At 44.4% G+C, this 14123-nt stretch overlaps 1 protein-coding gene across 1 annotated transcript in view; it reads left to right on the plus strand.

The window, feature by feature from the left end:
- The window catches only part of LOC132388835 (NACHT, LRR and PYD domains-containing protein 3-like), a 42272-nt gene that overhangs the window by 11625 nt on the left and 16524 nt on the right, over nt 1-14123 (plus strand). Inside the window, exons 4-7 of the mRNA XM_059961260.1 lie at nt 608-784; nt 2453-2619; nt 7683-7854; nt 7963-8028. Coding sequence (XP_059817243.1) covers nt 608-784; nt 2453-2619; nt 7683-7854; nt 7963-8028 — 582 coding nt within the window. The remainder of the gene's footprint in view (nt 1-607; nt 785-2452; nt 2620-7682; nt 7855-7962; nt 8029-14123) is intronic.

Raw genomic sequence — 14123 nt, forward strand, 5'->3', positions numbered from 1 at the left:
AATGATCAGCAGGTGGGGGAGAAAATGGCAACCAGGGGAGAGGACAGCATAGATCGCAAGGAAATGTTCAGCCTGCGAACTAGGGGACCGGAAGGCGTGCGTCTCAAGGGAATGGTCAGTTGGTGACCAAGGGGACTGGAGAAAGCAACTCCAGTCAGCTTGTCCAGTCTCCAGCCCCTCGTGTGACAAAGCAACTGGAGAATGTGTTTTCCAGCAGACAGGACCATGTGTAATCCCGTTGCTGGTCTTTGTGTGACACAGACTACTGGACAGTTAGTGACCGAGGGAGATTTTAGCTTGTGGAAGATGATCACAGTGATATTTCCCAGTATCACCGGACACCGGTGCATTATGATCCCGTCGTCATCCGTGCGTTCAACTGCTGTGATTAGTATTACTGTGCCGATCCTGCTATTTTACTGGGAGTAAATGTGTCCGGTCACCGGCTTATCGGGATGGTCACCTGACAGGATGTACGGTTCACATTAACCAGCACAGTTCCACTCCAAATTTGGTCAGCCAGAGTTTCGGCTCCATTGCAATCTGAATTAGTTTTGCTCAGATCTAAGTCATACTTGTATAACCTGCAATTCATCACTTATTTCAGGTGGTAAATTGAAACGAGCAGCGAAAAGACTGAAGAGGATTTTACCAGGCGGATCATCGAAGGAAGATAAACTGGACACGGAAAGCAAGGTTCCAAAGCAGGGTCAGATTGAGAGCGATGTCCCAATGGAATGCGGTCCGGCCGCAGATGAGGAGGAGAAAATTCAGCCCAGAGACAGTGACGTCAGAGACACTGATCCGGACCCTGGAACCAGCACAAGTGAGGCGACTGTCTGTCAGTTCAGTGACAGTGACGTCAGAGACACTGATCCGGACGCGGGTACCAGCACAAGTGAGTCGACTGTCTGTCAGCTCGGGAGCTCATTAAACACAGAACAGTCAAGCCCCCAAGAAGGAGCGGGTGAGTGAAATATGAGGGTGATCTGCTCACAGAATGCGGCAGGGAGGAGGGTAAAGCTGAGGCCTTGTTGGAGGGTTGGTCAGAAAAGAGGGAAAATGTGTGGGTGTGGTACATATGGTGCACTGGGCAGCCGTTACCCCACTACAGGAAATGTACTCCCTGCTCTGAGGATTTCCAGAATGTGAATTGGAGGAAATGCAGCTATCCAGATGAGGAGAGTGTTTCCGGGATGTGTATCAGGGGAAATGTATTTGCCAGGATGGAGAAGCGAATATTACCAACAGTCCCAACATTTATGCCCATCCAAATTTAAATAGGTGAATGGGTCGGATGGGGGATGAACTGGTTTATATTAAATGTGGTCCTTCTATTACGTACTGCCTAGAACATTGTTGGGTAGGCTTTAAGGCAAGTGTTACATTCAAGTCAAGTCAAGTCACTTTTTTATTGCCATTTCGACCATAACTGCTGATTCAGTACACAGTAAAAATGAGTCGTTTTTTCAGGACCATGGTGTTACATGACATATTACAAAAACTAGACTGAACTACGTAAAAAACAACAGAGGAAAAGGAAAAAAAAAACACACAACAACGACAGTAAACTACACACCTATCTAGGACTGCATAAAGTGCATAAAACAGTGCAGACATTACAATAAATAATATACGTGACAATAGGGCAGTCAGGTGTCATGCCAGGCGCTGGGTATTAAGGAGTCTGATAGCTTGGGGGTAGAAACTGTTTCATAGTCTGGCCGTGAGCGCCCGAATGCGTCGGTGCAATTTCCCTGATGGCAGAAAGGAGAAGAGATTGTATGAGGGGTGCAGGATCCTTTATAATGCTGCTGGCTTTACGGATGCAATGTGTGGTGTAAATGTCCGTAATGGCGGAAAGAGAGACCCCGATGGTCTTCTCAGCTGACCTCACTATGCGCTGCAGGGTCTAGCGACCAGAGATGGTGGAATTGCCGAACCAGGCAGGGATTCAGCTGCTCAGGAAGCTCTCAATACAACCCCTATAGAATGTGATGAGGATGGGGGGTGGGAGATGGACTTCTCTCAGCCCTCGCAGAAAGTGGAGACGCTGCTGGGTTTTCTTTGCTATGGAGCTGGTGCTGAGTGACCAGGTGAGATTCTCCGCTAGGTGAACACCAAGAAATTTGTTTCGTTCACATTCAGAGATAGGCTGCTGGCTCTGCACCAGTCCGTTAGCTGCTGCACCTCCTCTCTGTAAGCTGACTCGTCGTTCTTGCTGTGTGTTGCAGCGCAGTCGTGGGTCAGCAGAGTGAACAGCAGTGGTCTGTGCACACAGCCGTAGGGGGATTCCGTGCCCAGTGTGAAGGTGTTGGAGCTGGCTGGAGAATTAATCCTATTTTGTATCTGTAGGCAGGATCAAGACGCGGTTTTTTGTTGAGTTGCGTGAGAGCGGTGGAGACGAGGGATATCTGAGTTCAAGCCTACATTTTCCTTTTTACATTAACAGAGCCACAGTTTACCATATCCGACCTCCTGGCACAGGGGGAGGAATATCGACTGTACCAACTGACAAAGTTCTACAGAGACAGACTCAAACAAGCAATTGAAGAAAAGGTAGAGAGACTGGGTTGGATGTTGACAAAGGAGGGACATTTCAGTAGAGAAGAAAATGAGGTGAGTGCAGTTCGTGTATTGTCACTGATCTGCTGGTGTCAGAGGGAATAGTGATCAACATTAATCTCCTGCACGATGTAAGAGATCGACTTGGGAACGGTGACTTTGATCTCTGACTCGTCTCTCGCAGATCTGGTTTCAGTCTTTAAGGTGGGGAGCACTGGGAACTGCAGGTTTAGCATAACCTTTTCCTGTATCACCTGCTGTATTTATCAGTGTGAATTAAGAGCAGTGGCTGCATATCTGGACTTCCAAAAGGCATTCGGTCTGAATCTAATTTCTAATCCTGGCTGAACCGCTGGGTAGCTTCAACTCATCTCATTAATCCAGGATGAGTACTAAACTGTCAGTTGGGCCAACCGGCTTCACCGCGGTACCTGAGGGAGGGAAACAAGCGAACCACAGCTTGTCTTGGTTCCGTGAGTTCCCAATCCATGTGTGGCTGTCCTGTCATAGTCACAGCAAAGTACAGTACAGAAACAGGCCTTTTGGCCCATCTATTCCATGCCACACTACAGAATCTACTTATTCCCATTGACCTGCACGGGTCCATGGCGCTCCATATGTCATTACGCATACAACTATTCAGAATTCTCTTCACCACTTGCACTACTTGCCCTGCTAGCTAGTATCGAACTCTCACCACCCTCTGAGAAAACAGATTTCACCTTTGTACACTTTGAACGTTTCACCTTTCACTTTTTAGTGATAATCTCTTGTTGTCGTACCTCTTTACCTCAGCACAAAATGCCTGCTTGCATTTATCCTACCTATATCCCATGTAATTGCGTACACTTCTATCAAATCTCCGCTCAACCTTTCATGTTCCAATGAATAAAGTCATAATCAGTTTATTCATTTATTATAACTTACGTCTTCCAGTCCAGGTAACATCCTTGTAATGTTTTTTTATCTGTACACTTTCAAACATTTCCATTTGTTCTGCAGGTAGGTGTGCAGAACTGCACATAATATCCAAATTAGGCCTCTCCAATGTCTTATACAACATCATATCGTACACGATATTTTCATTTACCAAGGTTAATGCGCTAAGAAACTTTCTTTCAGAGCCGAGCGACATTTGCTGCCACCTTCAATGGCTTATGTACCTGTATTCCCAGATGACTTTGTTCTGCTGGTCTCTGTGTAAGATCAACCCTGATTGGTCCATCCAAAGTGCAACATCTTGCACGTGTCTGCATTAAATAGCATCGGTTCCTTTTAAACCCATTCTCCAGTTGGTCCGGACCTCACTGCAAGCTCTTGTAATCTTAGTCTTTGTCAACTGCACCTTCCCAATGTTGGAGTCATCAGCAAATTTGCTGATGCTCTTAACCGTAATTTCATCCATATCATTGATATAGAAGACAAACAACAACAGGCACAGCACCGATCCCCGTTACACTGCCCGAGCTACAGGCGCCAATCAGAAATGCAACAGTCTATAGTGACACTCCGGATTCTTCCAAATAAGTTAGTGTCTAATCCAGTTTACTACATTTTCTCGAATGCTGAGCAACTCAATCTTCTAGACCAACGTCCTATACAGGACCTTCGCAAATATCATGCTGAAGTCCATCTAGACAATATCCACAACCTTGTCTTCATCAACTTTCCTGGTAACTTCCTCGAAAATCTCTGAAATTGATTAGATGTGAAAGATCACACACAAAGCTGATCTCTCATGACAACAAACATCAATAGTTTGATCTGAAAGGGCTGAAGAAAGCACAAAACATAAATCTGCTGACTGATTGATATCTCATGATCCCAAAACATCAACAGGTTGTCCTGAAAGGGAAGGAGCAAACAAAAAAAAATCTGCTAACTTGCTGAATATCTGACTAATGAGAGACAGGGACACACCATTTCAGGTCACTCTCCTTGGAGCTCACAAACAGTGATTGCCATGTCCTAGATCTGACTTATCCAGCCATGAGTTTTATTAGAAAATCAAGTGTGTTATACCCGTCAGTGACTCTGTTCTCGCTGGGATTCTTTAGCGCTGTCTGTAATGAATCACACAGGCATTATCCAAAGGCAAGATGGGTAATCTGTAAATATGACGGTGATCTAAAAATTCATCATCTGGAGACGTCTGCTTTACTAGTTAAATTTCTTTCACAACGGTAACAGTCAGACCTGGTAGCAGTGAAACTGATGGATTATTTTACAGTGCAGTGGACCATCAGGGAATTATGCTGGTTTGTTCCATAATTGTTGTCCGTTATTCGTGTTCTGGGAAACGTTTCCAATTCCCTACTGGTATCAGTTCTAGGAGATCAATCATTCAAATCCCGGACACAGAACATAGAACATAGAATAGTACAGCACAGTACAGGCCCTTCGGCCCACAATATTTTGCTTACCCATAAACGCTGCCTCTCTTATTTCTCAGAACTATGTCCTAAGCACATCCATATTCAGTTACCTTAATTCCATCATAGGTGTATGTTGCTTGAAGGCTATTTAATGTTTAATTCATAATTCCTCAGTTAATCAGGAAGCCCATGCCTGCATTCAGAAGGTCATTACCATTTTACGGTATGAGTGTCAGGCAGTAACCATATCCATTATCAGATAGCCGCACTGACGTTACTTAATCTTCTTTTGTCTTTTCACATCATAAGACCATAAAGCATCAGCAGACAATTAGCCATTAGGCCCATCGATTCTGCTCCGCCATTCCATCATGGGTGATTTACTATCCCTCCCAACCCCATTCTCCTGCCTTCTCCCAGTGATCTTTGCTGACCTGACTAGTCAAGAAGATACCAAACTCTGTTTTGAATATACCCAATGACCTAATCTCCGCAGCTGTCAGTGCCAATGGATTCTGAAGATTCACTACTCCTCGGTTAAATGATCTCCTCATTTCTGTTCCAAATGGACGTCCCTCTAATCTGAGTCTGTTCCGTCTGGTTCTAGACTCCCCCACTTAGAAAAATCATCTCCACCTCCTCTCAATTACTTTCGATATTCCACAGGTTACAAATAGATTCCCCCTCATCCTTCCACACTCCAGCCTGTACAGTTGCATCCAGGATCCATTCCCATCAAAATCTGGTTTAACATCACTGGTTCTGTTAGTTTAGATTCCTCTCTAGATTTTTCACAATGCCATCACATATTTTTTCTAATCAGGGGATCAAAATATGCGAGTGCGGTCTGGACAGTGCTTGTTCTTATATTCTGATCCTCTCGAAGTGAATGTTGGCATTGTATTTGCCTTTTCGAACACAGATTCAAACTGCACGGAATCCGGCACTCGGTCTCCAGAGACTTTTTACAACTCAGATTTCTGAATTTTCTCCCAGATTCAAAAATAGTGTACTTCTTCATTATTTCTGCTAAAGTATATGGCCATGTACCTCACTATACTACATTCCAATTGCCACTGATTTGTGCGTTTTTTCATCGCTCTGTGTGGGACACCTGATCAAAGGTCCTCCGGAAGTCCAAGGAAACAAATTGCACCGACTCTCCGTTGTCGACACAGCATGCTGTTCTATCAAAAAATTCCAACAGTTCTCTCAGGCAGGATTCTCTTCCATGGATGTTGGCCTTTTTCTTACCATGTGCGTCCAAATACCCCGAAACCTTATCCTCAGTTATCGACTGCTGACATCTTCCCAAACGCTGATCAGACTAACTGGCCTATAGTTTAAAATGATCAGTCCCCCGGAACCATTCCAAAATCTAGTGATTCTTAAGCGATCATTAGTAATGTCTCCACAATCTCTTCAGCCTCCTCCTTCAGAAGCAGTCGGGTGAGTTGATCTGGACTCATCTATCGTCAGAAATTTCAGCTTACAAGCGCCTTCTCCGCAAATACACTCACGTCCGCCGCGACATTCTCAAATATTTGGCACATTCTAGTGTTTTTACAGTGAGGACTGACGCCAAATGCAGATCAATATCTTCCGGAATTTCCTTGTCCCCTTACAGTACTTCTCCACTGTCATTTTCCAGTGGCCCAATATCCAATCTCCTCTTTTTCAATCTTCATATATCAGACGGACCTTCTGGTAAGCTATCATACATTATTCTCTACCCTATCTTCATATTTCGTATTTTCTCTACTTACAGCTTTCTAATTGCCTTCTGTTGGTTTGTAGAAACATCCCAGGCCTCCAGCTTTCTGCTATATTTTGTAATACTCTGTGCCGTTTCCTTTGCTTTTCTGCTGCTTTGAATACCTCGTCAGCCACGGATGATCATCCTCCCTTTAGAGTAATTCTTCATCTTCATGATCATTTGTCCTGCACCTTCTGAATTGCTCCGAGAAACATCAGCCATTCCCGCTCTGCCATTGTCCCTGATAGTGCCATTTTCGAATTTATTATTGCCCAGCTCCTCTCTCATGCCAAGGTAATCATTTTATTCCACTGCAGCACTGATACCTCTAACTTCACCTTCTCCCTTTCAACCTGCTGGCTGAGTTTTGCTATTTTATGATCACTGCCTCTGAAGGGTTTATTTAGCTGAAGCTCCCTAATCAAATCTGGTTCAATTCACAACACCGAATCCATCAGGGTCATTTTACCTACGCAGTTTCTTAACATCCACATCGTCTAATCCGACATCAACTCTTTCTCAGGACTTTACATTTTTAATGACAGCAGTTTCGACCCAACACTTTCACTACCTGCGTATCCTTTCGATTCAATATTTATCCTTGGATTAAAGCACCCAACAATAAACTTTTGTCAGCCACGGTACAGTGATGCCCGCCATCCATTTGTTTTTGCTCTCTCTCTCCCCTCTCTTTCGTTCTTGTTGTCACCTCTTGTTGATGTGATGCAGCACATTGACGGATCAAGGAAACTAATCACATTGCATCTACTGCAGGGTGTCAGTAAATCCTTATTTTTACACACTATTGATTTAGAATTTCCTTCAGTTACTGTTTCTCTGTTAATGACTGAACCCAGGGAGGATGAGGCAGCAGCCCAGTGACTGCATCTGTTTTGAAGCTACGGGGGCCATGAACAGATTCTTTCCTGTACGTTCTCCACGTCTGTCTGTCTTCTCCACAATAAATTCATTGTTTCCTTTTGTAGAAAGTCACCGAGCTGACAGAGAAGGGAAACCGGGCTGAGAGTTCCAGACTCTTCCTCAGTTTGGTGAATGGCAAAGGCTCCCGGGCCCGGGGGGCGATGTGGGAATCCTTTGTGACATGGAGGACTGAGTTACCGAAGTTGGACACAATACTAAGGGAAATACAGGAACTCGGTATGTTAAAACCACGCTCTCAACACAAAGGCACATTGAGATAAACATTTTAGTTATTTTAATTATTTTAGCTCTGTTTCCATGGATTTTTTTTTGATATTTAAACAGGTCCTGATCCACAGAAATACATGAACATCGGCCAAGGTTTATCGGAATTACCCACTCAGCTGATCGGTGAGTGATCAAATGGACAGTTCAAACCAAATCTCAAGTGTTCGTCTGAGACTTGGCAAAACCTGGGAATCAAAATTCGCCTTTAATCATTCGCTGATCTCTGGATTCAAGTAACAATTCAACGAATCTCTCTTTGCAACCTGAATATTCTACAATATATTTTTCTATTAATCCAGCTCTTGGTTCTGATGACGCCTTCACTCCAGGTCCTAACGCTATGGGAATCCCAACATACCCTAGGTAGGCTCCTGATACACTGTATGACCCAGTCAAGGTGAATTTTCTATCTTCAGAACTTTCATCTTCCAAGCCCCTTTCCCTTTGTAACAGCACTACACGAAATTCTGTTCGCTGATGTTCTTTACCTTTTGGAATTCTGCTAGTGACTTGCACAGAGTTTGTCTGGCATTTCCTTTTCACCCGTTACTGCAACTACAACAGCAGTTTCTAGTGGTCCGATAACGTCCCTCTCCCTTTATTTCACTCTTTATATATCTGGGAAAGAAAAACAAAAACTTTGGTATCCTTTCTTAAATTATTGACCATTTCCTTGCATTTCCTGCACATTCATTATAACTGGGAGCATCTATAACATAGTTGCCTCCGACATGACCCTAGTGACTAGACTCTGGACACTGGAATACTACAGCACAGAACAGGCTCTTCCGCCCTGGATGTTGTGCCGACCCATGTATTCCTTTAAAAAGAGTACTAAACCCACAGTACCACATGACCCTCTATTTTTCTTTCATCCATGCGTCTGTCCAAGAGGTTCTTAATGTTTTAGCCTCCACCACCATCCCTGGCAAGTTGGTCCAGGCACACAGAACCCTTTGTAAAAAAACTTACCCCTGATGTCTCCCCTAAACTTCCCTCCCTTAACTTTGTACATATGCCCTCTAGTGTTTGCTATTGGTGTTCTGGGAAACAGGTACTAGCAGTCCACCCTATCTATGCCTCTCATAATTTTTTAGACCTCTATCAATTGCCCTCTCATCCTTCTACACTCTAAAGAGAAAAGTCCCAGCTCTGCTAACCTTGCTTCACGTTACTTGTTCTCCAAACCGGGCAACATTCCGGTAAATGTCCTCTGCTCCTTCTCCATAGCTTCCACATCCTTCCTATTATGAGGTGACCGGAATTGAACACAATACTCTAAGAGCGGTCTCACCAGAGATTTGTAGATTTGCAACTTGGCCTCTCTACACTTGAACTCAATGCCCCTATTAATGAAGCCTTGCATCCCATAGCCCTTCTTACACTATCCTATCAACACGTGCAGCGACGTTAAGTGATGCTTTGATTTGAACCCAAAGGTCACTCTGTTCATCCACACTCTTAAGAAACCAACGATTAAACTTCTACTCAGCATTCTGGTTTGTCCTTCCAAAATGCATCACCTCACACTTATCCGGATTGAACCCTATCGGTCACTTTTCTGCCCAAATTTGCACGCTGTCTATATCCTCTTGTAACCTTCGACAACGTACAGCTCCATCCACAACTCCACCAATCTTCAAGTCATCCACAAATTTACTCACCCATTCTTCCACTTCTACATCCAGGTCATTTATAAAAATCACAAATAGCAGGAGTCCCAGGACAGATCCCTGCGGCACTCCACTAGTCACCGACCTCCAGGCAGAATGCTTTCCTTCCACTACTACCCTCTGCTTTCTTCCTGAAAGCCAATTATTTATTCAAACAGCCAAGGTTCCACTTATTCCGTACCTCATGATTTTCCGGATGAATCTCTCGTGAGGGACCTTGTCAAATGTCTTGCTAAAATCCATGTAGACCATATCTACTACGGTACCTTCATCAATTGTTTTTTGTTACCTCTTCAAAAAACTAAATTAGCCTCTGGAGGCACGATCTTCCCTTCACAAAGCCATGTTGACTCAGACAGTAAATTCCAGGCACCCAGAACTCTGTTGAAAAACTACCCACAATTGCTGTAAATTTACCCCATCTCACCTTAACCAAATGCCCTCTGATATTAGACACCAGTCATATGTAAAACAAAAAGCAAACAAAATACAGGCGTCGACCCAAACTCTTATTTCTCAAACTTGTACACGTCAAACAGAACATAGAGGGTAGTAATCTCCGGATTGCTGCCTGTGCCTCGTGCCAGTGAGGGTAAGAGTGCGATGCTCTGGCAGATGTACACGTGGCAGAGAAACTGGTGTAGGGGGCAGGGTTTCGGATTTCTAGATAATCGGAACCTCTTCAGGGGCAGGTGGGACCTGTACAAGAGAGATGGGTTACACCAGAACTACAAGGGCACCAATATACTTACAGGGAGGTTTGCTAGTTTTATTGGGGAGGGTTTAAACTAGATGGGAACCAGAGTGCCAGAGTAGATAGTGGAACTGGGGTGAAACTAAATGATGTTGGTAGTTCATGCAAAGTCACAAATAACAAGGTTGTGTGTGGTTGTAATAACCTTCTGAGGTGTGTATATGTCAAAGCGTGGAGGACTGGGGGAAAGGCAAACGAGCTGAGGGCCTGGATTGACACGTGGAATTATGACATCATAACCATCACTGAAACTTGGCTACAGGAGGGGCAGGACTGGCAGCTCAGTGTTCCAGGGTTCCGATGTTTCAGACGTGATAGAGGCATAGGGATTAAGGGTGGGTGGTGGCTTTGCTAGTCAGAGAAAATATTACACAAGTGCTTCGGCAGGACAGATTAGATGACTTGTCTCCTGAGGCCATACGGGCGGAGCTGAGAAACAGCAAGGTATGACCACATTGATAGGGTTGTATTATGGACTACCCAATAGTCAAGAAGAATTGGAGGAGCAAATCTGCAAAGAGATAACAGACAACTGCAGGAGACAGAAACTTTTGATTGTACAGGATTTTACTTTTCCACACTTTATTTTGGACTCCCGTACTGTTAAACGTCTGGATGGGTTGGAGTTTGTAAAATGAATTCAGGAAAGTTTTCTAAATCAATGTATAGATGCACCAACTAGGGAGGATGCAATATTAGATCTCCTATTAGGAAATGAGTTAGGGCAGGTGACAGAAATGTGGGAGGGGGAACACTTTCGTTCCAGTGATCATAAAGTCACTAGTTTCAACTTGATCATGGATAAGGATAGATCAGGTCATCGGGTTGACGTTCTAAACCTGAAAAGGGCCAAATTTGAAGAAATGAGAAGGGTCTGAAAATCGTAGATTGGGACAGGTTTTTTTCTCTGGCAAGGATGTGATTGGTAAGTGGGAGACCTTCAAAGGAGAAATTTTGAGAGTGCAGAGTTTGTATGTTCCTGTCAGGGTTAAAGGCAAAATGAATAAGAATAAAGAGCCTTGGCTATCGAGGGATATTGTAATTGTAATAAAGAAGAAGAGAGATGTATAACATGTATAGGCAACAGGGAGGTAATAAGATGCTTGAGGAGTATAAAAGAGTAAGAAAATACTTAAGAAATAAATCAGGAGGGCTAAAAGAGGACATGAGGTTGATTTGGCAGTCAGGGTGAACGACAATTTTAAGAACTTCTACAGGTATGTTAAGAGTAAAAGGACAATAAGGGATAAAATTGATCCTCTTGAAGATCAGAGTGGTCGGCTATGTATGGAACCAAAAGAAATGTGAGAGATAATAAATGGGTATTTTGCATCTGTATTTACTAAGGAAGCTAGAAAGGAGTCTATAGAAACAAGGCAAACAAGTCGGGAGATCATGGAATTTATACCGATTAAAGAGGAGGAGGTGCTTGCTGTCTTGAGGCAAATCAGTGTAAATAAATCCCGGGGACCTGACAGGGTATTCCCTCGGATCTTGAAGGAGACTAATGTTGAAATTGCAGAGGAACTGGCATAAATATTATGTCGATATCAATGGATCGGGTGCCACAGGATTGGAGGATAGCTCATGTATTTCTGCTGTTTAAAAAAGGCTCAAGAAGTAAGCCGTGAAATTATAGGCCGGTAAGTTTGACATCGGTAGTAGGTAAATTATTGGAAGGCATACTAAGAGATAGGATCTCTGGTATTTGGATAGACAGGGACTTATTAAAAAACGTCAGTATGTCTTTGTGCGTGGTGGATCATGTCTAACCAATCTATTAGAGTTTATCGAGGAAGTTACCAGGAAAGTGGATGAAGGGAAGGTAGTGGATGTTGTCTACATGGACTTCAGTAAGGCCTTTGACAAGGTCCCGCATGGGAGGTTAGTTAGGAAGATTCTGTCGCTCGGTGTACATGGAGGGGTAGTAAATTGGATTAGATATTGGCTCAATGGAGGAAGCCAGAGAGTGGTTTTGGAGGATTGCTACTCTGAGTTGAGGCCTGTGACTAGTGATGGGCCAGGGGGATCAGTACTGGGTCCATTGTTATTTGTCATCTATCTCAATGATCTGGATGAGAATGTGGCAACCTGGATCAGCAAATTTGCTGATGATACAAAGATTGAAGGTGTAGTGGACAGTGAGGAAGGCTTTCAAAGCTTGAAGAGGGATTTGGACCAGTTGAAGGAATGGACTGAAAAATGGCAGATAGAGTTTAATGCGGACAAGTGTGAGCTATTGCACTTCGGAAGGTCAAACCAAGTTAGAACCTACAAGGTAAATGGTAGGACACTGAGGAGGGCCGTAGAACAGAGGGATCTGGGAGTATAGATACATAATTCACTAAAAGTGTCTTCACAAGTAGATAGTTCGTAAAGAGAGCTTTTGGTACATTGGCCTTTATAAGTCAAAGTACTGAGTATAAGAGTTGGAATGTAATGGTGTGGTTGTATAAGACATTGGTGAGACCGAATTTGGAGTATTGTATGCAGTTTTGGTCACCTAATTACAGGAAGGATATTAATCCAGCTCCTTTGTTTTTGCGACATTGAGGGAGAAGTTGTTTTCTTGTCACCACTGTGTCGGGGTGGTGACTTCTTCTGTGTAGGCTGCCTCGTTATTATTTGTGATTTGGCCAATAAATATAGTATCCTCATCAAATTTAATTAGCAGATTGGAGCTATGGGTGGCGACACAACCATGCGCATACAGAGAGTAAAGGAGGGTGCTTAGGGCACAGCCCCGAGGGGCTCTCGTGTTGAGAGTCAGAGGGGTAGAGATGAGGGAGCACACTCTTACCACTTGCCGGCGATCTGACAGGAAGTCCAGGACCCAGCTGCACAAGGCAGGGTGAAGGCTGAGGTCTCGGAGCTTCTTGTCAAGCCTGGAGGGAATTACGGTATTGATTGCTGAACTGTAGTCTGATAACATCATTCTCACATAAGCATCCCTCTTCTCCAGATGTTTTAGGAGGTGTGCAGAGCAGAGGCCGTTGTGTCATCTGTTGATCGGTTGTGTCGGTAGCTGATTTGTAGTGGTCCATTGTGGGTGGTAGCAAGCTGCAGATGCAGTCCTTGACCAGCCTCTCAAAGCATTTGCTTATTATTGCGGTGAGTGCGACAGGACGCCAGACGTTCAGACACGTTGCCTTCGTCGTTTTAGGTACAGGAACAATGGTGGATGATTTGAAGCAGGAGGGAACTCTACACTAGGAGAGGGTGAGATTAAAAATATCCGTAAATGCTCCTGCCAGTTGTGCCGCGCGCATCCTGAGAACCCGCCCTGGGACCCCGTCCGGCCCCGCAGGCTTGCGACTGTCTGCTCGTTGGAAACACCTGCGAACCTCAGCCTCAGAGATGACGAATGTGCAGGTCGCTTTGTCGGCTCTCCTCGGGGTCTCAGTGTTGGCGATATCGAACCGAGCGTAAAGAGGCTGAGATCCTCTGGGAGACAGGCAGCGATGTTGGCAGCACCACTGCACTTAACTCTGAAGTCTGCTTTGGTGTGCAGTGCTTGCCATAAGCTGTGTGTGTTGTTGGTGGAGAGCTGTGCCTGAATACGATCTCTGTATTGTCGTTTCGCTGCCTGGATGACTTTGCACAGATCGGAGCTGAATTTCTTGAGCTCCTGCTGATCACCGGCAATGTAAGCAGTCGGTCTCACGGCAAGTGCTGTTCACACAGCACTGTTGATACAAATTTTGTGGTTTGGGAAGTCCTGACCGATTTCTGAAGGAAATCAGCTCCCCTCTGTGACAATAACACACAACTGGGGGATGTTGTAATTACAG

Source organism: Hypanus sabinus, unplaced genomic scaffold (genome assembly GCF_030144855.1).
Source record: "Hypanus sabinus isolate sHypSab1 unplaced genomic scaffold, sHypSab1.hap1 scaffold_422, whole genome shotgun sequence".
Lineage (NCBI taxonomy): Eukaryota > Metazoa > Chordata > Chondrichthyes > Myliobatiformes > Dasyatidae > Hypanus > Hypanus sabinus.